This window comes from Scyliorhinus torazame, chromosome 3 (assembly GCF_047496885.1).
Source record: "Scyliorhinus torazame isolate Kashiwa2021f chromosome 3, sScyTor2.1, whole genome shotgun sequence".
In the NCBI taxonomy this organism is placed as follows: Eukaryota; Metazoa; Chordata; class Chondrichthyes; order Carcharhiniformes; family Scyliorhinidae; genus Scyliorhinus; species Scyliorhinus torazame.
Window position 1 is genome coordinate 295,173,140 of NC_092709.1, and position 27,258 is coordinate 295,200,397.

At 50.6% G+C, this 27,258-nt stretch overlaps 1 protein-coding gene across 2 annotated transcripts in view; it reads right to left on the reverse strand.

Moving 5' to 3' along the window:
• The window catches only part of me2 (malic enzyme 2, NAD(+)-dependent, mitochondrial), a 171,058-nt gene that overhangs the window by 41,888 nt on the left and 101,912 nt on the right, over window positions 1-27,258 (reverse strand). For both annotated transcript variants that reach the window (XM_072497417.1, XM_072497416.1), the window contains exon 10: window positions 11,143-11,256. In XM_072497417.1, coding sequence (XP_072353518.1) covers window positions 11,143-11,256 — 114 coding nt within the window. The remainder of the gene's footprint in view (window positions 1-11,142; window positions 11,257-27,258) is intronic.

Below are 27,258 nucleotides of genomic sequence, written 5' to 3' on the forward strand. Positions count from 1 at the left end.
AAGTGATTACTTAAAGCAACTAAACTACAACTTATAATTGAATGTTTTACATTTGCACAGAGTCCACAAGATTGTGACATTCATTTTGACTGGTTTCATTTTCGAACAGAACTGAAGAACTTTTCAATAGAACGCCCAGCTTTCCTTCTTAGAAATTTGTCCAAACCCAACCTAGCCATTCGGAAGGAATTCTTCTCTCACTTTCTTTTTTATATACTTAGTGTATCCAATTCATTTTACAATGAAAAATGAAAAAAAAAGAAATGAAAATCGCTTATTGTCACGAGTAGGCTTCAAATGAAGTTACTGTGAAAAGCCCCCAGTCGCCACATTCCGGCGCCTGTTCGGGGAGGCTGGTACGGGAATTGAACTGCCTTGGTCTGCTCTCAAAGCCAGCGATTTAGCCCTGTGCTAAACCAGCCCCAATGGATGGGAGGTGGGCTCACGTGATGGATTCAACTGTAGTTTCTTATGGTCTTGGGCCGAGCAGTTGCCATACCAGGCTGTGATGCAGCCTGATAGGATGCTTTCTATGGTGCATCTGTAAAAGTTGCAAGAGTCAATGTGGACATGGTAAATTTCCTTAGTTTCCGGAGGAAGTATAGGCACTGTTGTGCTTTCTTTTTTATTATGATTGTCACGAGTGGGCTTAGGTTAACACTGCAATGAAGTTACTGTGAAAATCCCCTAGTCCACCGGTGGCGAATGTAAGGACCAACCGGGTTCGGTCAGAATATTTTAGTTTGTGTAGGGGGACAAGGAAGGGGTGTCCACTCTCCCCACCACTGTTTACCCTGGTCATCAAGTCTTTGGCAATGGCGCTTAGGGCATCGAACATTTGGCGGGGGATAGTGAGAGGGGGGTGGAGCATAGGGTCTCGCTCTGCTTCTTTGCATACCATACCCGTTGGGGGAATTGCAGGAATTATGGGGATATTGGAGGAATTTGGTCGCTTCTCAGGTTACAAGTTAAACATGAGCAAGAGCGAGGTCTTCGCGATCCAGGCAAGGGGGCAGGAGAGGAGACTGAGGGAGATTCCATTTAAAGTGGTGGGAAGGAGTTTTAGGTACCTGGGGACTCAGGTGGCAAGGGACTGGGGTCAGCTCCATAAGTTAAATTTGGGCAGGGCGATTGAGCAAATGAAATGGCACTTCCGCAGGTGGGGCGTGCTCCCGCTGTCATTGGCAGGGAGGATACAGACTGTGAAGATGACAGTCCTCCCGAGATTGCTGCTTGTGTTTCAGTGTCTTCCAATCTTCATCCCCAAGGCATTTTTCAGGAAGGTGAACGCAGCAATCTAGGGTTTTATATGGGCTGAGAAGGCCCCGAGGGTGAAGAAGGTCATTCTGGAACGGGGGCGTGGGAGGGGGCTGGGCCCTTCCGAAAACTTTAATAATTATTACTGGGCGGCTAATGTATCGATGGTTAGGAAGTGGGTAGTGGAGGAGAGGTCGGTGTGGGAGCGAGTGGAGGTGGCATCTTGCAAGGGCACGAGCCTGGAGGCTCTGTTAATGGCACCTCTGCCGTTCTCGCCAGCTCGGTACTCCACAAGCCCAGTGGTAGTAGCAGCCCTGACAGTGTGGGGGCAATGGAGGCAGCACATGAGACTGGAGGGGGTGTCGGTGTGGTCACCGATCTGTGATAATCACTTGTTGTACAGGATTTTGTCTGGAGGCAGGTTCCAGGCTTTCCTCGCCTTCCCCTGAGGGGACTACAGGATAAGGTGATGTCAAAAACAGGGCTTGGGGAGGGAAGGGTCTCGGAAGTATATAAGGAATTGATGGAGTGGGAAGGGGTCACAATCGGGGAGGTGAAGAGGAAATGGGAGGACAAGTTGGGGGGGGGGGCGGGGGGGGGAAGAGGAGAAGAAGAGAAGAGAGTTGGAAGTCGGACTATGCGAGAAGGCCCTGAGGAGAGTCAAATCATCCTCGTCGTGTGCAAGGCTTAGCCTGATCCAGTTCAAGGTGGTCCATAGGGCTCATAGGACTGTGGCCCGGATGAGTAGGTTTTTTGAGGAGGACAGATGTGGGCCGTGTGGGGGAAGCCCGGCGAATCATATACACATGTTTTGGGCGTATCCGAAGCTATGGGGATTTTGGCAGGGATTCTCAGATGTCATGTCAGAGGCCCTGGAAGGGAGGGTTACTCCGAGTCCAGAGATGGCAATACTTGGAGTGTCGGAAGACCCGGGAGCCCAGGAGGGAGAGAGAGGCCGATGTTTTTGTCTTTGCCTCCCTGGTGGCCTCCAAAGTCAGGAGTGTGGGTTAATAATATGGCAGGGTTTCTCAGACTAGAGAAGATTAAGTTCACCTTAAGGGGTTCAATTCAGGGGTTCGCTCGGAGGTGGCAGACGTTCATCGACTTCTTTAAGGAAAACTGACCATCAGGAGAAGGGGGAGGGGGGTGAGTGCACGATCGGGGACTCCATTGCTTTCCGTGGGTCCACTTTCAAGAAGGCTGATTTGACTTCTGAGGCTGTGACGGTAGGTATGGGCGAATCCAAGACTGTTGGGGCAGGGGACATCGGTTTGTTGGCTTCCTGGTCAAAACGAGCATAGAATGCATTGAATTCACTGGGTGGGATACTCTGATGCCAGAGATTTTACTCGGTTTTGCTTTGTAGCTCTTAGGTTGTTTAAGCCTTGCCACAATCAACCAGAGTTTGTGTCGTTAGTCTGGGACTCTAGCTTAGTCTGGTATTGTCTCTTGCCGTTCCGGGTGACGTTGCGGTGGCCGTACCTAGATTTCTTGTATAGATCAGGGTCACCTCTCTTGAACGCCACAGACCTGGCCTTCAGTAGGGAGGGGATCTCCCGCTTAAACCATGGTTTCCAGTTGGAGGATGCACGTACTACCTTCTTTGCCATGCAGTCCTCGATACATTTATTGATTAAATCTGTGACGGTAGTGGCATACTTGTCTCGGTTGGCCGCTGAGTTCTTGAATATGGACCAGTTCACTGACTCCAAGCAATCGCATAGGAGCTCTTCCGTTGCCTCGGACCAGCATTGCAAGATCTTCTTAACCAGATCCTCCAGATTCAGTTTTTGCTTGTATACTAGAAGGAGCACCCGTCTTGTGGTCCAATTTTCTGAAATGTGGTCGGGGGATGGAGTGGTATACATAGATTGACATAGAATTTACAGTGCAAAGGAGGCCATTCGGCCCATCGAGACTGCACCGGCTCTTGGAACGAGCACCCTACCCAAGGTCAACACCCCCACCCGATCCCCATAACCCAGTAACCCCACCCAACACTAAGGGCAATTTTGGACACTAAGGGCAATTTATCATGGCCAATCCACCTAACCTGCACATCTTTGGACTGTGGGAGGAAACCGGAGCACCCGGAGGAAACCCACGCACACACGGGGAGGATGTGCAGACTCCGCACAGACTGTGACCCAAGCCGGAATCGAACCTGGGACTCTGGAGCTGTGAAGCAATTGTGCTATCCACAATGCTACCGTGCTGCCAAACAATAATAACTTATTGTCACAAGTAGGCTTCTATGAAGTCACTGTGAAAAACCCCTAGCCGCCACATTCCAGCACCTATTTGGGGAGGCTGGTACAGGAATTGAACCTGCGCTGCTGCCTTTTTCTGCATTACAAACCAGCTGTTTAGTCTAGTGTGCTAAACCAGCACCTGTAAAGGTTGTTTACATCAGTGTACATTTCATCAAGCTCTTCTTCACTTCCACCTGTGGCCTGATGTAGACTACTGTGACAATGGCTGAATTGAACTCCCGCGGAAGGTAGTATGGGCGGCACTTCACAGTCAGGTATTCCAGGTCCTGGAGCAGTAGTTCACCAGGATAGCCACATCTGAGCACCAGGAGTTGATGAGGAGGCAAACCCCTCCACCCTTCACCTTGCCAGAGGATGCCATGCGATCCATCTGGTAAATTGAGAAGCCCTCAGGTTGTATGGCACAGTTCGGTGAGGCAGAAGTGAGTCATGTCTCGATGAATCAGAGCACACAGCAGTCTCGCACTTCCCACTGAGAGGTGTCTAGCGTTAAGCTCGTCCAGCTTGTTTTCGATCACTTGGACGTGTTCCAGGAGTGTGCTGGGAGGAGACTTGAAACCGCGTTGTTTTAGTCTCACCTGGAGACCTGGGCATTTCCCTTGTTTCCTAGGTGGTGGCTGCTTCTGGTGCCGGGATCTGATGAGAAAATCTGACCTTGTGGAAGGTAAGTGATTGCGTCTGGAGGGGTTATTACATAGAACAATACAGCGCAGTACAGGCCCTTCGGCCCACGATGTTGCACCGAAACAAAAGCCATCTAACCTACACTATGCCATTATCATCCATATGTTTATCCAATAAACTTTTAAATGCCCTCAATGTTGGCGAGTTCACTACTGTAGCAGGTAGGGCATTCCACGGCCTCACTACTCTTTGCGTAAAGAACCTACCTCTGACCTCTGTCCTATATCTATTACCCCTCAGTTTAAAGTTATGTCCCCTCGTGCCAGCCATATCCATCCGCGGGAGAAGGCTCTCACTGTCCACCCTATCCAACCCCCTGATCATTTTGTATGCCTCTATTAAGTCTCCTCTTAACCTTCTTCTCTCCAACGAAAACAACCTCAAGTCCGTCAGCCTTTCCTCATAAGATTTTCCCTCCATACCAGGCAACATCCTGGTAAATCTCCTCTGCACCCGCTCCAAAGCCTCCACGTCCTTCCTATAATGCGGTGACCAGAACTGTACGCAATACTCCAAATGCGGCCGTACCAGAGTTCTGTACAGCTGCAACATGACCTCCCGACTCCGGAACTCAATCCCTCTACCAATAAAGGCCAACACTCCATAGGCCTTCTTCACAACCCTATCAACCTGGGTGGCAACTTTCAGGGATCTATGTACATGGACACCTAGATCCCTCTGCTCATCCACACTTTCAAGAACTTTACCATTAGCCAAATATTCCGCATTCCTGTTATTCCTTCCAAAGTGAATCACCTCACACTTCTCTACATTAAACTCCATTTGCCACCTCTCAGCCCAGCTCTGCAGCTTATCTATATCCCTCTGTAACCTGCTACATCCTTCCACACTATCGACAACACCACCGACTTTAGTATCGTCTGCAAATTTACTCACCCACCCTTCTGCGCCTTCCTCTAGGTCATTGATAAAAATGACAAACAGCAACGGCCCCAGAACAGATCCTTGTGGTACTCCACTTGTGACTGTACTCCATTCTGAACATTTCCCATCAACCACCACCCTCTGTCTTCTTTCAGCTAGCCAATTTCTGATCCACATCTCTAAATCACCCTCAATCCCCAGCCTCCGTATTTTTTGCAATAGCCTACCGTGGGGAACCTTATCAAACGCTTTGCTGAAATCCATATACACCACATCAACTGCTCTACCCTCGTCTACCTGTTCAGTCACCTTCTCAAAGAACTCAATAAGGTTTGTGAGGCATGACCTACCCTTCACAAAGCCATGCTGACTATCCCTGATCATATTATTCCTATCTAGATGATTATAAATCTTGTCCCTTATAATCCCCTCCAAGACTTTACCCACTACAGACGTGAGGCTCACCGGTCTATAGTTGCCGGGGTTGTCTCTGCTCCCCTTTTTGAACAAAGGGACCACATTTGCTGTCCTCCAGTCCTCTGGCACTATTCCTGTAGCCAATGATGACATAAAAATCAAAGCCAAAGGTCCAGCAATCTCTTCCCTGGCCTCCCAGAGAATCCTAGGATAAATCCCATCAGGTCCCGGGGACTTATCTATTTTCAGCCTGTCCAGAATTGCCAACACCTCTTCCCTACGTACCTCAATGCCATCTATTCTATTAGCCTGGGGCTCAGCATTCTCCTCCACAACATTATCTTTTTCCTGAGTGAATACTGACGAAAAATATTCATTTAGTATCTCGCCTATCTCTTCAGACTCCACACACAATTTCCCATCCCTGTCCTTGACTGGTCCTACTCTTTCCCTAGTCATTCGCTTATTCCTGACATACCTATAGAAAGCTTTTGGGTTTTCCTTGATCCTTCCTGCCAAATACTTCTCATGTCCCCTCCTTGCTCGTCTTAGCTCTCTCTTTAGATCCTTCCTCGCTATCTTGTAACTATCCATCGCCCCAACCGAAACTTCACACTTCATCTTCACATAGGCCTTCTTCTTCCTCTTAACAAGAGATTCCACTTCCTTGGTAAACCACGGTTCCCTAGCTCGACGCCTTCCTCCCTGTCTGACCAGTACATACTTATCAAGAACACGCAGTAGCTGATCCTTGAACAAGCCCCACTTATCCAGTGTGCCCAACACTTGCAGCCTACTTCTCCACCTTATCCCCCCCAAGTCACGTCTAATGGCATCATAATTGCCCTTCCCCCAGCTATAACTCTTGCCCTGCGGTGTATACTTATCCCTTTCCATCATTAACGTAAACGTCACCGAATTGTGGTCACTGTCCCCAAAGTGCTCTCCTACCTCCAAATCCAACACCTGGCCTGGTTCATTACCCAAAACCAAATCCAACGTGGCCTCGCCTCTTGTTGGCCTGTCAACATATTGTTTCAGGAAACCCTCCTGCACACACTGTACAAAAAACGACCCATCTATTGTACTCGAACTATATATTTTCCAGTCAATATTTGGAAAGTTAAAGTCTCCCATAATAACTACCCTGTTACTTTCGCTCATATCCAGAATCATCTTCGCCATCCTTTCCTCTACATCCCTAGAACTATTAGGAGGCCTATAAAAAACTCCCAACAGGGTGACCTCTCCTTTCCTGTTTCTAACTTCAGCCAATACTACCTCGGAAGAGTCCCCATCTAGCATCCTCTCCGCCACCGTAATACTGCTCTTGACTAGCAGCGCCACACCTCCCCCTCTTTTGCCTCCTTCTCTGAGCTTACTAAAACACCTAAACCCCGGAACCTGCAACATCCATTCCTGTCCCTGCTCTATCCATGTCTCCGAAATGGCCACAACATCGAAGTCCCAGGTACCAACCCACGCTGCCAGTTCCCCTACCTTGTTTCGTATACTCCTGGCATTGAAGTAGACACACTTCAAACCACCTACCTGAACGCTGGCCCCCTCCTGCGACGTCAAATCTGTGCTCCTGACCTCTATACTCTCATTCTCCCTTACCCTAAAACTACAATCCAGGTTCCCATGCCCCTGCTGCATTAGTTTAAACCCCCCCAAAGAGCACTAACAAATCTCCCCCCCAGGATATTTGTGCCCCTCAGGTTCAGATGTAGACCATCCTGTCTGTAGAGGTCCCACCTTCCCCAGAAAGAGCCCCAGTTATCCAAAAATCTGAAACCCTCCCGCCTGCACCATCCCTGTAGCCACGTGTTTAAATGCTCTCTCTCCCTATTCCTCATCTCACTATCACGTGGCACGGGCAACAACCCAGAGATAACAACTCTGTTTGTTCTAGTTCTGAGCTTCCATCCTAGCTCCCTGAAAGCCTGCCTGACATCCTTGTCCCCTTTCCTACCTATGTCGTTGGTGCCAATGTGGACCACGACTTGGGGCTGCTCCCCCTCCCCCCTAAGGACCCAGAAAACACGATCCGAGACATCACGTACCCTTGCACCTGGGAGGCAACATACCAAACGTGAGTCTCTCACGCTCCCACAAAATCTCCTATCTGTGCCCCTGACTATAGAGTCCCCAATTACTAATGCTCTGCTCCTCTCCCCCCTTCCCTTCTGAGCAACAGGGACAGACTCCGTGCCAGAGGCCCGTACCCCATGGCTTACCCCTGGTAAGTCGTCCCCCCCACAAGTATCCAAAGCGGTATACTTGTTTCTCAGGGGAACGACCGCAGGGGATCCCTGCACTGACTGTTTTTTCCCAGTCCCTCTTACAGTTACCCACCTATCTCCAATCTTTGGTGTAACTAATTCCCTGAAGCTGCTATCTATGACCCCTTCTGCCTCCCGAATGATCCGAAGTTCTTCCAACTCCAGCTCCAGTTCCCTAACTCGGTCTTGGAGGAGCTGGAGATGGCAGCACTTCCTGCAGGTAAAATCAGCAGGGACACTAACTGCATCCCTCACCTCAAACATCCTGCAGGAGGAACATTGCACTCCCTTCCCTGCCATTCCTCTAACTTTCTACCAAGATCTGGCTAACAACGAAATTAAATTTTTATAAAAAATAATAATAATATAATAAAAATATGGTACTTACCTCAGACCAAAGGGTTTTATTATTAGGTTAGAGGAGGAGGGCGGGTGGGAGACACTACACGTGTAGTGTCTCGGGTTTCCTCTCCACCAGAATTTATTGGTGAGGGTCTTCCCAGACGTCCGCGGGTCGACTTCCTGTTCCCGCCTAAAAAACTAATTTAAAAAAAAAGAAAAATTCTCAGCTCCTGCTGAAATTGACTAACCAGCCAGCTCCACTCCCGCCGAAATCGACTGGCCTGCCCCTGCAAAGAGAAGTGCTTTTAAAGGTTGACTTACCTCCCAGCAACCTCCTTCCGCAATGCTCCCGCTGAAACTGACTAACCAGCTGCTCTCACGCCGCCGAAATCGACTAGCCTGCCCCTGCAAAGAGAAGTGCTTTTAAAGGTTGACTTACCTCCCAGCAACCTCCTTCCGCAATGCTCCCGCTGAAACTGACTAACCAGCTGCTCTCACACCGCCGAAATCGACTGGCCTGCCCCTGCAAAGAGAAGTTATTTTAAAGGTTGACTTACCTCCCAGCAACCTCCTTCCGCAATGCTCCCGCTGAAACTGACTAACCAGCTGCTCTCACGCCGCCGAAATCGACTGGCCTGCCCCTGCAAAGAGAAGTGCTTTTAAAGGTTGACTTACCTCCCAGCAACCTCCTTCCGCAATGCTCCCGCTGAAACTGACTAACCAGCTGCTCTCACGCCGCCGAAATCGACTGGCCTGCCCCTGCAAAGAGAAGTGCTTTTAAAGGTTGACTTACCTCCCAGCAACCTCCTTCCGCAATGCTCCCGCTGAAACTGACTAACCAGCTGCTCTCACGCCGCCGAAATCGACTGGCCTGCCCCTGCAAAGAGAAGTGCTTTTAAAGGTTGACTTACCTCCCAGCAACCTCCTTCCGCAATGCTCCCGCTGAAACTGACTAACCAGCTGCTCTCACGCCGCCGAAATCGACTGGCCTGCCCCTGCAAAGAGAAGTGCTTTTAAAGGTTGACTTACCTCCCAGCAACCTCCTTCCGCAATGCTCCCGCTGAAACTGACTAACCAGCTGCTCTCACGCCGCCGAAATCGACTAGCCTGCCCCTGCAAAGAGAAGTGCTTTTAAAGGTTGACTTACCTCCCAGCAACCTCCTTCCGCAATGCTCCCGCTGAAACTGACTAACCAGCTGCTCTCACGCCGCCGAAATCGGGTTCTGGGCTCTTTTTACAATTTCGGGGCGAGGGGGTCATGTTCGCAATACGGTCAGGCCCTCGGGTTCCATGAGGTCAGGTCTTCCTTTCAGTGTGTTTGGGATCCCACGTGGGGTCGTCATTGCTTTGGGGGTGGTTAGGTCGTGTTTGGGCCAGGTCACATGGTCGGATACAGTGGTGGGGTGGGGGGCTCCCGAGATCAGGCCTTGATCTAGGTTTGGTCGGGCCTCCACATCGATCTTCTTCTTTTCCCTGTTCAGGTAAGTCGGGTTGCTGGGTCAGGCATTCCGGATGCATAGTTGTGTTTCAGGTGAGGTCGGGCCTCCTCGTCGGGCCTCTTCCGCTTCCAAGTCAAGGTTGGGGGTCTGGTTCCAATTTCCAAACGAGTTACCATTGCATAAAATATCAGCAATTTACTTGAAAAAATATGGTGGCATGTAAATTGCAATGCCAATGTACTGACTCTTGGTTTTGAAAATTTCTCAAGAGTCTGAAGTTCAGACTTGTTACTAAAGTACATTAAATGTAGTTCTACACGGTGCTCTCGGGGGGGTGGGTGGGAGTGGGGAAGATCTCGGAAACTTACCAGGTGATGCAGGAGGAGGAGGAGGAGGAGGCCTCGGAGGTGGAGTTGAAAGGTAAGTGGGAGGAGGAGTTGGGAGAGGAGATCGAAGAGGGGACGTGGGCAGATGCCCTAGGGAGGGTGAACTCTTCCTCTTCATGCGCGAAGCTCAGCCTCATACAGTTTAAGGTGCTGCACAGGGCACACATGACCGGGACAAGGATGAGCAGGTTCTTTGGGGGTGAGGACAGGTGTGTTAGGTACTCAGGGAGCCCAGCAAATCACACCCATATGTTTGGGCATGCCCAGCGCTGGAGGAATTTTGGAAGGGCGTAGCGAGGACGGTGTCGAGGGTGGTAGGATCCAGGGTCAAACCGAGCTGGGGGCTCGCAATATTTGGGGTGGCAGAGGAGCCGGGAGTGCAGGAGGCGAAAGAGGCTGGAATTCTGGCCTTTGCGTCCCTGGTAGCCCGGCGAAGGATTCTCCTTCAGTGGAAAGATACGAGGCCCCCAAGCATGGAATCCTGGATCAGCGATATGGCAGGATTCATTAAATTGGAGAGTGTGAAATTCGCCTTGAGAGGGTCGGTACAAGGGTTCTTTAGGCGGTGGCAACCGTTCTTAGACTTTCTGGCACAACGATAGACATTGGTCAATGGCAGCAGCAGCTTGGGGGGGGGGGGGGGGTTTACTTTATTTTTGTTTATGTTATTTACACTGGAGGGTCTGAGTGGGTGTATACACCTGTTGTCTTAAGTCGGGGTGTTAATGTTAATTTATTATTTAGGTACGGGGGGGGGGGGGGGGGGGGGGGGGGTTGCTTTTTTCGATTGTGTTTTGTACTTAACCCTGTTGGGTTCTTTTTTCGTTCTCATTTTGTTATTGATATTTTATGAAAACCTTTAATAAAAATGTTTTGTTTTTTTAAAAATGTAGTTCTACACATGCATTCTTTTCTTTGATCATCGCAGCTTGACTATCATGCCTGCATAGCTCGAGTGATCCGTCATTACAAACCAACCAAAATTGCTGCAACTGCATTCAGTTTAGATTCTGAAATAATTGTCCAAGTGTTGTTTCTAGCCTCTCAGACTCTATTTCAACTAATTCCGGACAATAATGAGAACCGCCTCACCTGTACGTAAGGCAGGCCAGAAGCCAGATATCCAGAGATGTTGGATATGGATTTACATAAATGCTTTAGTTCACTTGCTCACCTTATAAAGCAAGCCATGCTTGTCAAACATCCATATCTTGCTCCGTGCTATCTCTTCGGGCATTCCAGCTTCTTTCATTGCCAGCACAATCAGATCAGCAATGCCCATGGCTGCCTGCATAAAGTAATAAAAAAAATTTGTAAAAACGTGCTATCCATAACTTAAAGGGCAGCACGGTAGCATTGTGGATAGCACAATTGCTTCACAGCTCCAGGGTCCCAGGTTCGATTCCCTGCTGGGTTACTGTCTGTGCGGAGTCTGCACATCCTCCCAGTGTGTGCGTGGGTTTCCTCCGGGTGCTCTGGTTTCCTTCCACAGTCCAAAGATGTGCAGGTTAGGTGGATTGGCCATGATAAATTGCCCATAGTGTCCAAAATTGCCCTTAGTGTTGGGTGGGGTTACTGGGTTATGGGGATAGGGTGGAGGTGTTGACCTTGGGTAGGGTGCTCTTTCCAAGAGCTGGTGCAGACTCGATGGGCCGAATGGCCTCCTTCTACACTGTAAATTCTATGATAAAATATCACAGAAATGTGAGGGATGTGAGTAACGTGGACAGATTGGAGAAGCTGGGGCTGCTCTCCTTGGAGAAGGGAAAGTTCAGAGTCTTTTGTCAGAGGTGTTCAAATGATGCACGGTCTGCACTGAATAGAACCAAAGGACACTGATTAACATGACATGATGGAGAAACAACTTTTACACAGCAAGTGATTAGGACCTGGAATGCACTGCCCAAGAGTGTGGTGGAGGCAAATTCGATTGTGGCTTTCAGCAAGAAATTGGATAATTACCTGAAGAGAAACAAATTGCATGGCGACATGGAAAAGGCAAGGGATTGGGACGAGCCAAGTTATTTTAGAGAGCCGTCATGGTCATAACGAGTTGAATTGTCTTCTGTGCTGTAGCCATTCGAGGATTCTATGAGAAACTACTATATAGATTTGCATGAACAAAATTGTCAAACTAGGCAGATTTTTTTTTAATTCTCCAAATACCATTTAAGTATTTGCTAGGTTTTAGTGGACATGAGGAAAAATACTTGAAAAACAAACACCATACCTAACTGAACAAGTGGAAACATCCTCCGAGTATCCACCCTATTAAGTCCCTTAGGGATCTATAGGTTTCAGTACGATCATCTTTCATTCTTCTAAATTCCAATGGGTATAGGCCCAACTTGTTCAACCATTCTTCACAAGGTAAGCCCTTCATCCCAGGAATGAATCAAGTCACGAGGAAATCTCAGGCATCACTAGGAAAGAAGTACCGAGGAAACTATTGGAATTAAAGGTAGATGAGTACCAGGCCCTACATCCTAGGTTCTTAAAGGAAGTGAGAGATAGAGTGGAAGCATTGGTTACAATATTCCAAAAATTCCCTGGATTCTGGAAAGATTCCAATGGTTTGGGAAAAAGCTAATGGAATAACCTGTTCAAAAAGAGAGAAAGGACTGCTGCCTCACGGCGCAGAGGACCCGGGTTCGATCACCGGCCCTGGGTCACCGTCTCTGTGGAGTTTAGTGTATTACAGCCTCAGTTACGTTTATCACTCGCCGTCTATTATTGACGGTGTATCAATTTAATACACTAAACTTCTAAAGATGGACTCTTCATTCAAGATGAACTCCTCACTCAAGCCTGATTCTCCCAGTGACTGACTGGGTCTCACCCCCACAACCCAAAGATGTGCAAGGTAGGTGGATTGGTTATGCAAAATTGCCCCTTAATTGGGAAAAACAAAATTGTTCTTTCTGGAGGTGGAGGCCAAATGCAAACAATGCCAGGGTGACCTGGTGTTATAACCTGCCTGCTTACCATTGGCTGGGGACTAATGACAATCCCACAATCCTGTGGGAGTATGAGCTTCCCCAATGAGGGGGGCGGAGAAACCATTAGTAAACTCCAAGTATAAATAAAGCTGGCCAGTTTAGGAACCAGCAGGAAGGAGTGTGCAGCAAGGGAAGTTGCTGCTGTTTTATATATATATATATATATATATATATATATATGTTATTGTAAATAAATGTTATTACTTTGTATCCTTAAAACTCGTGCTGGATTCTTTGTGGCCCTCACAAAACTGGCGACGAGGGTTAAAGTGAATAGCTGTCTACACTGCTGAAGCCACCTCCCTGGATTTTTGTTGGACACAGGTTGGAAGTTGTTTTCTATTATACCATGTCTCTGTACGGACGTTTGGATGTTTTTGATGCTGCGCTGGAAAGCTGGAACCAGTACGCACAACGGATGTTACTATTTCCGGGCAAACAATATCACCGAAAACGAGCGCCAGGTGGTCATATTGCTCACTGCCTGCGGCCCGCATACGTTTGGGGTGATTAGGAGCCTTACGTACCCAGCTGCGCCGGACACCAAAACGTTTGATGAACTTGTGAATTTAGTGGGGCAACATTTTAACCCAACTCCGTCCACGATAGTCCAGTGTTACCGGTTTAATACCGCTGAGAGGACCCCTGGAGAATCCTTTGCCGATTTTCTATCCAGGCTACGCAGGATTGCGGAGTACTGTGACTATGGTGAGACCTTGTCAGAAATGTTACGCGACCGTTTGGTTTGCGGTATTAACAATGCGGCCACCCAGAGAAAGTTGTTAGCTGAGCCAACATTGACTTTTCAACAGGTAATTCAAATAGTATTGTCCCGAGAGAGCGCAGAACGAGGAGTGCAGGAGCTACAGGGAATGGAAGTGCATGCCTTGGGGCGCAACCCTTCCCGTCCGAAAACGTCCCCCCGCACTCCTGCGGTACCTTGGGCGAGGCGACGTCTGGACCAACGGCAGTGGCCGACGGGACATTCCTCCCCGAAGGGAGCCTACTCCAGAACCAATGGATGAGGAGCCATGTCCGTGTCAAACTTGTAGGCGCCGACCCCGTCGCGGACGCCGGTCCTGGGGGCGCCAGAGGTGCTGTCGTTCCGACCGAAACTGGGACCAGCCCAGGGGCCGTAACTGGGACCAGCCCTGGGGCCGTACCTTCCATGTGGATGAACCTGCGACGACTACTCCCGAGGACGTGGAGACGGAGGACGACTGCCTGCAGCTGCATTGTGTGGCAGCTCCCCGTGTGGCCCCCATTAAGGTGACAGTACGGGTCAATGGTCACCCGCTTGAGATGGAGTTGGACACTGGCGCAGCGGTCTCCGTGATCGCCCAGAGGACATTCGACCGCATCAAGAGGGTATACAGACCCTTACATTAACCGACTCACAGGCCAGGTTGGCCACCTACACGGGGGAACCACTGGACATTGCAGGAACTACAATGACCCCTGTTGTTTATGGACGCCAGGAGGGGCGTTTCCCACTTATCGTGGTGCGCGGCCATGGGTCCAGCCTGTTGGGTCGGGACTGGTTGTGCCATTTGCGGTTGCAATGGCAGCACATCCTCCAAACAGTTTCTGAAGGGTTGACTGGGTTGCTAGGACGATACCCAGATGTATTCCAGCCTGGTTTGGGGAACATAAAAGGGGCCATAGCACGTATCCAAGTCGAACCAGGAGCCACGCCGCGCTATTTCTGGGCGCGCCCGGTGCCTTACGCCTTGCTCGAGAAGGTAGAAGGGGAGCTCACTCGTTTGGAGAGTTTGGGTATTATCAGGCCCGTCCGTTTTGCTGACTGGGCAGCACCAATTGTACCTGTAATGAACCCAGATGCCACAGTTCGCTTGTGTGGCGACTATAAACTTAGTGAATACGGCTTCCCGACTCGACCGATATCCAATGCCTCGCATAGAGGATCTCTACGCGAAGCTTGCAGGCGGACTCTCCTTCACAAAATTAGATATGAGTCACGCCTACCTACAGTTGGAGCTGGACCTTGCCTCCCGACCATACGTAACGATTAATACACACCGGGGCCTGTATGAATATACACGGTTGCCCTTTGGAGAATCCTCTGCCTGCGCTATTTTTCAACGTGTTATGGAGGGCATTTTGAGAGGTTTACCACGTGTTGCTGTCTACTTAGATGACGTTTTGATTACAGGGACATCGGAGCAGGAACATTTGGAAAATCTGGAGGCTGTCCTTAGACGCTTTTCGGAGGCTGGAGTCCGTTTATGTCGCACAAAGTGCGTATTTCAGGCAAAGGAAGTAGTCTACCTAGGTTATCGGGTGGACCGCAAAGGTTTGCACCCCGTCGCAGAGAAGGTGCGTGCGATTCAACAGGTCCCTGCCCCGACTGACACTTTGCATCTTTGTTCTTTTCTCAGTCTCGTAAACTATTACGGGAAGTTCCTCCCCAATCTGTCAACTACGCTGGCCCCGTTGCACCTTCTGCTAAAGAAAAATCACACCTGGGTTTGGGGTCAGCCGCAAGAAACCGCTTTCCGGCGGGTAAAGCAACAATTGTCGTTGTCTGGGTTACTAACCCACTATGATCCTGGAAAGCCTTTGCTCGACACATGTGATGCATCCCCGTATGGTATTGGGGCCGTCCTGTCCCACAAGATGGAGAACGACTGCAGAAGAGAAAAAGTGCGCGCAGATCGAGAAGGAGGGCCTGGCAGTGGTTTTTGCGGTGAAACGCTTCCACCAGTACGTGTATGGCCGCCATTTCACTGTCGTGACTGATCATAAGCCTCTGCTGGGACTTTTCAGAGAGGATAAGCCAATACCGCCCATTGCTTTCGCACGGATCCAGTGCTGGGCTTTGTTGCTTGCTGCATACGAGTATTCTCTGGAGCACAAACCAGGAACGCAGATAGCAAATGCCGACGCACTGAGCCGATTGCCTTTATCGACTGGCCCCATGTCGACCCCCACGACCGGTGAGGTGGTTTCAACCCTAAACTTTATGGACAACTTGCCTGTCATGGCATCACAGATCCGTGAGTGGACCCAGACGGAGCCAGTCCTGTCAAAGGTTCGGCACATAGTCCTGTATGGTGGGCAGCATAGACAGCTCCCAGGCGAGTTGCGGGCATTTTCCTCCAAGCTGTCAGAATTCAGCGTGGAAGACGGCATCCTCTTGTGGGGGACGCGTATGATTGTCCCGGAAAAAGGCCAGGAGCTGATACTAAGAGACTTGCACAATGGGCATCCTGGTGTGACCAAAATGAAAATGCTGGCCCAGAGTTATGTCTGGTGGCCAGGCCTCGACACCGACATTGAGAAGGTGGCCCAAAACTGCTCCATTTGCCAGAAGCATCAGAAGCTTCCGCCGGCCTCTCCCCTACATCACTGGGAAAGGCCAGGGCGGCCTTGGGCACGCTTGCATGCAGATTTCGCAGGCCCTTTTCAAGGATCCATGTTCCTTCTATTAATCGACGCCCAGTCTAAATGGCTAGAGGTGCATAAGATGCAGGGGACAACGTCCTGCGCAACAATTGAAAAGATGCGTTTCTCGTTTAGCACGCATGGCCTCCCCGAGGTGCTGGTCACGGATAACGGCACTCCATTCACGAGTGAGGAGTTTGCGAGGTTCACGAAGATGAATGGCATACGCCATATCCGCACTGCCCCTTACCACCCGGCTTTAAATGGGTTGGCAGAGCACGCAGTGCAGACATTCAAAAGTGGACTAAAGAAGCAGTCTTCCAGATCAATGGACACAAGACTGGCTCGCTTTTTGTTTACGTATAGGACCACCCCCCATGCGGTGACTGGGGTAGCTCCCGCAGAACTCCTAATGGGCCGGAGACTTCGCACCCGCCTTAGTATGGTTTTCCCGGACATTGGCGCAAAAGTACGCCGCACACAAGCACACAAGTACGGCAGGGACAGGGATTTTCACGGCATCGGCCGATTCGGCAGTTTGCGCCCGGTGACCCAGTGTTCGTTCGGAATTTTGCTGGTGGTGCCCAGTAGGTTCCTGGTGTAATCTTTCGCCAAACGGGCCCTCTCTCTTACCAGGTGCAAGCCCAGGGTCGTCTCCAGCGCAAACATGTAGACCACGTTCGGTCCAGAAGACTAACCCCTCCAAAGATTCCCCGCCCCCGGAGCTCATTTTTACAGCCGCAGAGACCAGAGACAAGGGAAGGTAGTCCTCACAATCTTCCACTGGTTTCTCACTCAAAGCCTGCATAGGTCATTACAGAACCGAATGGAGATCGAGACGCTGACATGACGGAGGCAGCAGACTCTGACTCCGAGATGGAGACACAGAACGCATCAGAGGGGGAATCCTCGGGTCCACGGGCCGTGGATGTACAACCGTTGCGCCGTTCATCACGGAAGCGCCCGTCTCCGTCTCGTTACACGCCGCCTGATCCAGCGCCGCTTGCAAATGGTGTCCGGCCTGCAGAAAAACGAGTCCGACGCCCTCCTTCGCCAGGGTCTTCGGTGGATTCCTTGGACTTTGGGGGGGGAGGGATGTTATAACCTGCCTGCTTACCATTGGCTGGGGACTAATGACAATCCCACAATCCTGTGGGAGTATGAGCTTCCCCAATGAGGGGGGCGGAAAAACCATAGTAAACTCCATGTATAAATAAAGCTGGCCAGTTTGGAACCAGCAGGAAGGAGTGTGCAGCAAGGGAAGTTGCTGCTGCTGTTATATAATATATATATATATATGCTATTGTAAATAAATGTTATTACTTTGTATCCTTAAAACTCGTGCTGGATTCTTTGTGGCCCTCACAAAACCTGGCCAACAAATCCAATTGGGCACTTTATTTTTTTTAAAAAGGGAGAAAGGCACAAAGTAGGAAACCATAGACCAGTTAGTTTAATGTCTGTCATTGGGAGGTTGTTGGAATCCATTATTAAGGAAGTGGGAATGTAACATTTGGAATGTCAAACGAAATCCATCAGCGTCAGCATGACCCAGGGCCGGGATCAAGCCTAAATCCTCGGAGTCTTGAAGCAGCAGTGCTAACCACTGCGCTCCCCGTGTCGCCTCCAGTCTGCAGCTTTGGGTGGTGCTGCCGATCAGCAGCCGAGCAAGATTCTTTGGCAAGCTATATGGGAGGCTAGGGCGTCACGGCGTCCCCCCCCCCCTCCCCCCTCCCCCATAAAGAGTTCTGGCTGCTCGGAGACCCCAAAGACGGCCACCTTTGGGCATGGCTCCACCCTCACAAGCTTGGACATTGCCTCAAAGAAGTTCTTCTAGGACCGACAAGCCTTAGGCAGGCCCAGAACATATGGATTTGTTGGCCAGGCCACCCTGGCATTGTTCGCATTTGGCCTCCACCTCCGGAAAGAACCTGCTCATTCAGGTTCTGGTTAGGTGCACTCTGTGTACCACCTTTAGCTGCATAAGGCTCAGCCCTGCACATGTGGATGTGGAGTTCACCCTATGTAGTGCTTCAGTCCAGAGACCCGCTCTCATATTGCTCTGCTTTATGCCTCTGCTTAAATGGTGCCCTGCTCTCGTCTCGCTCTGTTTTAAATGGTGCCCCTCTCTTGTCTCACTCTGCTTTAAATACCGGCCAGCTCGACACGCCTGCTTTAAATGGTGCCCCGCTCTCGTCTCTGTGGAAACCACATTATTGTGTTTATTGTATTATATTCACTGTGCTGTGTTGTACATGCCTGGGCTTGTCCAGGCTGGCTCCGCCTGTGGTTCCTCCCCTCGGGGCTTCTGTATAAAAGTGGCAAGTCTCCGCCTCCAGACCCTCCCCCATCTCTGCGCTGCCCTATTACTGGGGCTCGACCTCCAGTACCACCTCCAGAGCCTTACCGTAAAGTTCAACAACCCCTGCCCCCCCCCCCTCACCGTCTGTAGCCTCGCGACCCTGAAGGTCGCCCCACCCTCCCTCTTCACAAACCTCACCCCGGACTGTAAGCACGTCGCTACCAGAAGCAGACGCGACAATGCCCAGGACAGGGCCTTTATCAGGTCAGAGGTCCAGCGACTCCTGCGAGAGTCTAGTAACAGCCACTGGAGAACCCAAGTGGTGGTCGTCAAGACTGGGGAGAAGCACCGAATGGTCATCGATTATAGCCAGACCATCAACCGGTACACGCAGCTCGATGCGTACCCCCTCCCCCGCATATCTGACATGGTCAATCAGATTGCACAGTATTGAGTCTTCTCTACAGTCGACTTGAAGTCTGCGTACCACCAGCTCCCTATCAGCCCGGAGGACCGCCAATACACTGCCTTCGAGGCAGATGGCCGCCTCTACCACTTCCTCAGGTTTCCCTTCGGCGTCACCAACGGGGTCTCGGTCTTCCAAAGGGAAATGGACCGAATGGTTGACAAGTATGGGCTGCGGGCCACGTTCCTATACCTAGACAACGTCACCATCTGCGGCCGTGACGAGCAGGACCATGAAGAGAACCTCCGGCGCTTCCTCCACACCGCAAAACCCCTGAACCTTACTTATAATAGAGAGAAATGCGTCTTTCGCACAACCTCCTGCCCATCCTCAGCTACGTTGTGGAACACGGAGTCCTAGGGCCCGACCCCAACCGCATGCACCCCCTCCTGGAACTCCCCCTTCCCCACTGCCCCAAGGTACTGAAGAGATGCGTGGGGTTCTTCTCTTACTATACCCAGTGGGTCCCCAACTACGCGGAGAAGGCCCGCCCACTGATCAAGTCCACCACGTTTCCCCTGGCGACTGAGGCCCGACTGGCCTTCGATCGCATCAAAGCAGACATCTCCAAAGCCGCGATGCACGCGGTGGACGAGTCCATCCCTTTCCAAGTGGCGGACTCTGGTCGCTGCACTCAACCAGGCGGGCAGGCCCGTGGCTTTCCTCTCCCGTACCCTCCATGCCTCCAAAATTCGACACCCCTCCGTCGAAAAGGAGGCCCAAGCCATAGCAGAAGCTGTGAGATATTGGAGGCATTACCTGGCCGGCAAGCAATTCACTCTCCTCACTGACCAACGGTCAGTTGCCTTCATGTTTAACAAAACACAGCGGGTGGGACTTTTGCGAGTCTGAGGGCGCTGGCGGAGAAATTTGGGTTGCCCCCAGGGAATACCTTTAGGTACATGCAGGTTCAGGCGTTCGTGAAAAAGCAGGTGGGGGAATTCCCGCTGCAGCCTGCCCGGAGGATACAGGACAGGGTAGTCTCGGGCGTGTGGGTAGGGGATGGCAAGGTATTGGACATATACCAGGAGCTGCAGGAGGCCTCGGTGGATGAGCTGAAGGGCAAGTGGGAGGAGGAGCTGGGTGAGGAGCTAGATGAGGACCTAGAGATCGGCCAGACAGTGCACAACTGGGCAGGGTCAATTCCTACTCATCTTGCGCCAGGCTTAGCCTGATTCAGTTTAAGGTGGTGCACCAGGCACATTTGACAGTGGCAAGAATGAGTAAGTTCTTTGGGGTGGAGGACAAGTGCGTGAGGTGTTCAGGGGCCCAGAAAACCATGTCCATATGTTTTGGGCATGCCCAGCACTTACAGAATTTTGGAAAGGCTTTGCATAGGCCATGTCCAAGGTCTTGGACACTCGGGTAAAGCCGAGCTGGGGGATAGCGATATTTGGGGTGAGACACGATCCGCGAGTGCAGGAGTCAAAAGAGGCCGTAGTTCTGGCCTTTGCCTCCTTGGTAGCCCGGAGGGGGCTCTTGTCAATGTGGAGGTACGCGAAGCCCCCCCAAGTGTAGAGGCTTGGGTCAGTGACATGGCTGGATTTCTCAGGTTGGAGAGGATAGTTTGCCTTGCGAGGGTCCTTGCTGTGGTTCTCCAGGCGGTGGCAACCATTCCTTGACTTTCATAGAATTTACAGTGCAGAAGGAGGCCATTTGGCCCATCGAGTCTACACCGGCTCTTGGAAAGAGCAGCCTACCCAAGCCCACACTTCCACCCTATCCCCATAACCCAGTAACCCCACCCAGCACTAAGGGCAATTTATCATGGCCAATCCACCTAACCTGCACATCTTTGGACTGTGGGAGGAAACCGGAGCACCCGGAAGAAACCCACGCACACACGGGGAGAACGTGCAGACTCCTCACAGACAGTGACCCAAGCCGGAATCGAACCTGGGACCCTGGAGCTGTGAAGCAATTGTGCTATCCACAATGCTACCGTGCTGCCCGACTTTCTCGCGGAACGTTAAGTGGAGATCAGCAGCAGCAAACCAGAGTGGGGGTGGGGGGGAGGGGGTGAAGAGATGTTGTTTGTAAAGGGCCGTTACCCCACCTTGTTTTGCTAATTTGTTAAGTTGTTTTCTTAATTATTACAATGCATTTTGGTGTTTTCTTTTTATAGTAGTTTGTAAAAATTATTGAAAAATTTTGAATAAAAACAAATTAAAAAAACAACAAAAAAACAATATACAGCGGGACAAAAATCAAGAACGACAAGATCCTGAGGTGGAGGATCAAGCTCTCCACCTACAGCTATGACATCTTGTATCGTCCCGGGAAGCTCAATGAGTCTCCAGATGCCCTCTCCGTACATGTGCCAGCGCACAAGTAGACCGACTCGGGGCCCTCCACAACAACCTCTGTCACCTGCTTTTTCCACTTTATCAAGGCTCGCACCCTGCCCTACTCCATCGAGGAGGTCAGGTCCGTGACCAGGGACTGCCAGGTCTGCGCGGAGTGCAAACTGCACTTCGATCGGCCAGACAGAGCACATCTGGTAAAGGCTGCCCGCCCTTTTGAGTGCCTCAGCGTGGACTTTAAAGGGCCCCTCCCCTCCACTGACCATAACGTGTACTTTCTCAACATCGTTGATGAGTACTCCAGATTCCCCTTCACCATCCCCTGCTCTGACATGACCTCTGCCTCCGTTATCAAGGCCCTGCACAGCCTTTTCACCCAGTTCAGGTTCCCCGCCTACATCCACAATGACCGGGGCTCCTCCTTTATGAGCGAAGAGTTGCGTCAGTTCCTGCTCAGCAATTGCATCGCCTCCAGTAGGACGACCAGCTAGAATCCCCGGGGAAATGGACAGGTGGAGAGGGAGAACACGACGGTCTGGAAGGCCGTCCTTCTGGCCCTACGGTCAAAAGGTCTCCCAATCCCCCGCTGGCAGGAGGTCCTCCCCGATGCGCTCCACTCCATCCAGCCGCTTCTATGTACGACCAGTTCGGGTCCAGAGGCAGGAGGCTTGCTGTTTAGTGTATTACAGCCTCAGTTACGTTTATCACTCGTCGTCTATTATTGATAGCGTATCAATTTAATACACTAAACAGCAAGCCTCCTGCCCTGGACCCGAACTCCTCATGAGCGTATGTTTGCCTTCCCCAGGAAGTCCACCTCCGGGGTCTCACTTCCGTCCTGGCTGACAGTCCCGGGGCCCGTCCTTCTCCGCAAACATGCGAGGAGCGATAAAACCGACCCCCTCGTCGAGAAAGTCCTGCTGCTCCATGCGAACCCCCAATATGCCTACATGACACACCAGGATGGACGGCAGGATACGGTCTCCCTTTGGGATTTGGCTCCTGCAGGCTTCCTGGCGATAATCACCACCACACCCCACCCAGTCTCCCCCCACCTCCCTCATGAACTGACTCCCGCAGGCCCACTGAGGACAAGCACCACTACCCCCGCCCATACATTCCACGCCCACTTCGCCAACTCAACATCTGGGTGAAGAAGATGACAACACGCTCCCGGTGGCGGAGGTCTCGACGCTGGCGCCAACACCATAGCCGGGACTGAGGCGGTCACAGCGGAAAGTCAAGGCCCCCGACAGACTTGACCTTTAACACCACTTCACCCCGGACTTTTTTTTAAACAGGGGGTGAATGTGGTAAACCACGTTATTATGTTTATTGTATTATATTCACTGTGCTGTGTTGTACATGCCTGGGCTTGTCCAGGCTGGCTCCGCCTGTGGCTCCTCCCCTCGGGGCTTCTGTATAAAACTGACAAGTCTCCGCCTCCGGACCCAGTTCGGGTCCAGAGGCAGGAGGCTTGCTGTTTCGTGTATTACAGCCTCAGTTACGTTTATCAGTCGTAGTCTATTATTGATGGTGTATCAGTCTCGCTCAGCTTTAAATGGCGTCTCGCTCTCGACTCGCTCTGCTTTAAATGGAGTCTCGCTCGCGTTTCGCCCTTCTTTAAATGGCGTCTCGCTCGCGTCTCGCCCTGCTTTAAATGCTACACTGCTCTCGTCCTGCTTTAAATGCTACACTGCTCTCGTCTCGCCCTGCTTTAAATGCTACACTGCTCTCATCTCGCCCTGCTTTAAATGCTACACTGCTCTCGTCTCGCTCTGCTTTAAATGCTACACTGCTCTTGTCTCACACTGCTTTAAATGGCTTCCCGCTCTTGTCTCACACTGCTTTAAATGGCGTCGCGCTCTCGACTCACTCTGCTTTAAATGGCTTCCCGCGCTTGTTTCGCCCTGCTTTAAATGGCGTCCCGCTCTCGTCTCGCTCTGCTTTAAATGGCATCCCGCTCTTGTCTCACACTGCTTTAAATGGCGCCCCGCTCTTGTCTCACACTGCTTTAAATGGCGCCCCGCTCTTGTCTCGTCCTGCTTTAAATGGCGTCCCGCTCTTGTCTCGTCCTGCTTTAAATGGCGTCCCGCTCTTGTCTCACACTTCTTTAAATGGCGTCCCGCACTTGTCTCTCACTTCTTTAAATGGCGTCCCGCTCTTGTCTCACACTGCTTTAAATGGCTTTCCGCTCTCGACTCTGTTTTAAATGTCGCCCCGCTCTTGTCTCGCTCAGTTTTAAATAGCATCCAGCTCTGTTCTCACCATTTTAAATGGCGTCCCGCTCTTATCTTGCCAATTTAAATGCCCAGTGTTAAACGGCAGTCCGTTCGCGTTTCACTATTTTAAATGGCTCCCGCTCTTGTCTCGTTCTGTTTTAAATGCTTTTTTCTTTCTTTTTGAAAAAAATTTAGAGTACACAATTCACATTTTCCAATTAAGGAGCAATTTAGTGTGGCCAATGTACCTACCCTGCACATCTTCGGCGTGTGGGGGCGAAACCCACGCAAACACGGGGGGAATGTGCAAACTCCACACGGACAGTGACCCAGAGCCAGGATCGAACCTGGAACCTTGGCGCCGTGAGACAGCAGTGCTAACTACTATGCTACCGTGCTGCTCCTTTCTGTTTGAAATGCTAACCCAGTCTCCTCCAGCTCAGTTGTAAATGGCACCCAAATTAGTAAGCAAGGAATGAAGGCAACGGAAGAAGAATTTAATATCATACCAAGCTCAAAATTAATTACGATGGGTGTGAGGAGATAAAAGTGAGCCCTTTTCTGAGCACAGATCATTTAGTGTAAGAAAGGGAAAGGTCAGAGAGCGTAGTGAATACATGGCAAGAGCTGGGATTAGAAGAAAGCTGGTGTCAAAGAATGGATCCAGAGGGGCATTGGCATTAAGTTGTCAGAGCTTGGATTCAGTCACACCAGAAAGAGAAAAAGTTCAGAAAAGGGAAAAAGTGGACTTTAAATTTTTTTTTTTTTTTTTTTTGGAGTACCCAATTATTTATTTAATTTTTAAAAACTCATTTATGCTGGTTAGGTCACCATTTATTGCCCATCCCTAGTTGCCGTTCAGAAGGTGGTGGAGAGTTCCCTTCCTGAACCACTGCAGTCTTTCAGGTGTAGATATATCCATTGTGCTGTTAGGGAGGGAGTTTGAGGATTTTGTCCCAGCGACAGTGAAGCAACGGCGATATATTTCCAAGTCAGGGTGATGAGTGACCTCCAGGTGGTGGGTTGCTCTTATCGTACTAGATGGTAGCAGTCATGGGTTTGGACGGTGCTGTCTAAGGAACCTTGGTGAATTACTGCAGTGCGTCTTGTAGACACCGCTGCCACTGTTCTTCGGTGGTGGAGAGCTTGAATGTTTGAGGGACGAGGAGCAATCAAGCGGGCTACTTTGTCCTGGATGGTGTCGAGCTTCTTTTTAAAAAGAAATAAATTTAGAGTGCCCAATTCATTTTTTTCCCAATTAAGGGGCAATTTAGCGTGGCCAATCCACCTACCCTGCACATTTTTGGGTTGTGGGGGCAAAACCCACGCAAACACGAGGAGAATGTGCAAACTCCACACGGTCAGTGACCCAGAGCCGGGATAGAACCTGGGACCTCGGTGCTGTAGGCAGCAGTGCTAACCACTGCACTGTGCTGCCTGGTGTCGAGCTTCTTGAGTGTTGTTGGAGCTGCACTCATCCAGGCAAATGGAGATATTCCATTACACTCCTGACTTGTGCCTTGTAGATGGTGGACAGGCTTTGGGGAGTCAGGATGAGAGTTATTCGCTGTAGGATTCCTAACATTTGACCTGACCTGGTAGCCACAGTATTTATGTGGCTAGTCCAGTTCAGTTTCTGATCAATGGTAACCCCCAGGATGTTAATGCCATTGAATGTCAAGGGGCGATGGTTAGATCCTGTCTTGTAGGAGATGGTCATTGTCTGACACTCATGTGGCAAGATACATTTGCACCAGACATCAGCCCAGCTTGGATATTGTCCAGGTCTTACTGCATTTGGACATGGTCTGCTCCATTATCTGAGTCGTCGTGAATGGTGCTGAACATTGTGCAGTCATCCGCAAACATCCCACTTCTGACCTTAGGATGAAAGGGAGGTCATTGATGAAGCAGCTGAAGATGGTTGGGCCCAGGACACCACCCTGAGGAACTCCTGCAGTGATGTCCTGGAGCTGAAACGATTGACCTCCAACCACCACAACCATCTTCCTTTGTGCCAGGTATGACTCCATCAGCAGAGAATCCCCCCCCGCCCCCGGATTCCCATTGACTCAGTTTAGCTAGAGCTTCTTGATGCCATACTCGGTCAAATGCTGCTTTGATGTAAAGGGCAGTCACTCTCAACTCACCTCTGGCATTCAGCTCTTTTGTCCATGTTTGGACCAAGGCTGTAATGAGGTCAGGAGCAGAGTGACCCTGGCGGAACCCAAACTGAGCGTCCGTGAGCAGGTTATTGCCGAGCAAGTGCTGCTTGATAGCACTATTGATGACTCCTTCCATCACTTTGCTGATGATGGAGAGTAGACCGATAGGGCAACAATTAGCTGGGTTGAATTTGTCCTGTTTCTTGTGTACAGGACACACCTGGGCAATTTTCTACATTGCAGGGTAGATGCCAGTGTTGTAGCTGCACAGGAACAGCTTGGCTATGGGTGCGGCAAGTTCTGGAGCACAAGTCTTCAACACTATTGTCGGAATATTGTCAGGGCCCATAGCCTTTGCCGTATTCAGTGCCTTCAGCTGTTTCTTGATATTACGTGGAGTGAATCGTGTTGGCTGAAAACTGACATCTGTGATGCTGGGGACTTCTGGACGAGACCGAGATGGATCATCCACTCAGCACTTCTGGTTGAAGATAGTTGCGAATGCCTCAGCCTTGTTTTTTTGCACATATGTGCTGGGCTCCTCCATCATTGAGGATGGGGATATTTGTGGAGCCTCCTCCTCCAGTGAGTTGGATGTGGCAGGACTGCAGAGCTTAGATCTGATGCATTGGTTGTGGAATCGCTTAGCTCAGTCTATTACTTGCTGCTTATGCTGTTTGGCACACTAGTCCTGTCATGCAGCTCAACCAGGTTGACACCTCATTTTTAGATATGCCTTGTGTTGCTCCTGGCATGCTCTCCTGCATTCTTCATTGAACCAGGGTTGATTCCCTGGCTTGGTGGTAATGGTAGAGTGTTGGATATGCCAGGCCATGAGGTTGCAGTTCATAGTTGAATACAATTCTGCCGCTGCTGATGACCCACAGCACCTCATGGATGCCTAGTCTTGAGTTGCTAGATGCGTTCGAAATCTATCCCATTTAGCATGATAATGGGGCCACACAACACGATGGAGGGTATCCTCAATGTGAAGACGGGACTTTGTCTCTACAAGGACTGTGCGGTGGTCACTTCTCCCGATATTATCATGGACAGATGCAGCTGCAGCAGGCAGATTGGTGAGGATGAGGTCAAGTATGCTTTTTCCTCTTGTTGGTTCCCTCACCACCTGCTGCAGTCCCAGTCTAGCAGCTATATCCTTTAGGACCCGGCCAGCTCGGTCTATGGTGGTACTGCCTCACCATTCTTGGTGATGGATACTGAAGTCCCCCACCCAGAGCATAATCTGTGCTCTTGCCACCCTCAGTGCTTCCTCCAAGCAGTGTTCAACATGGAGAAGTACTGATTCATCAACTGATGGTGGCTGGCACGCGGTAATCCACAAGAGATTTCCTTGCCCTTGTTTAACCTGAAGCCATGAGACTTCATGGGGTCCAGAGTCAATGTTCAGGACTCCCAGGGTAACTC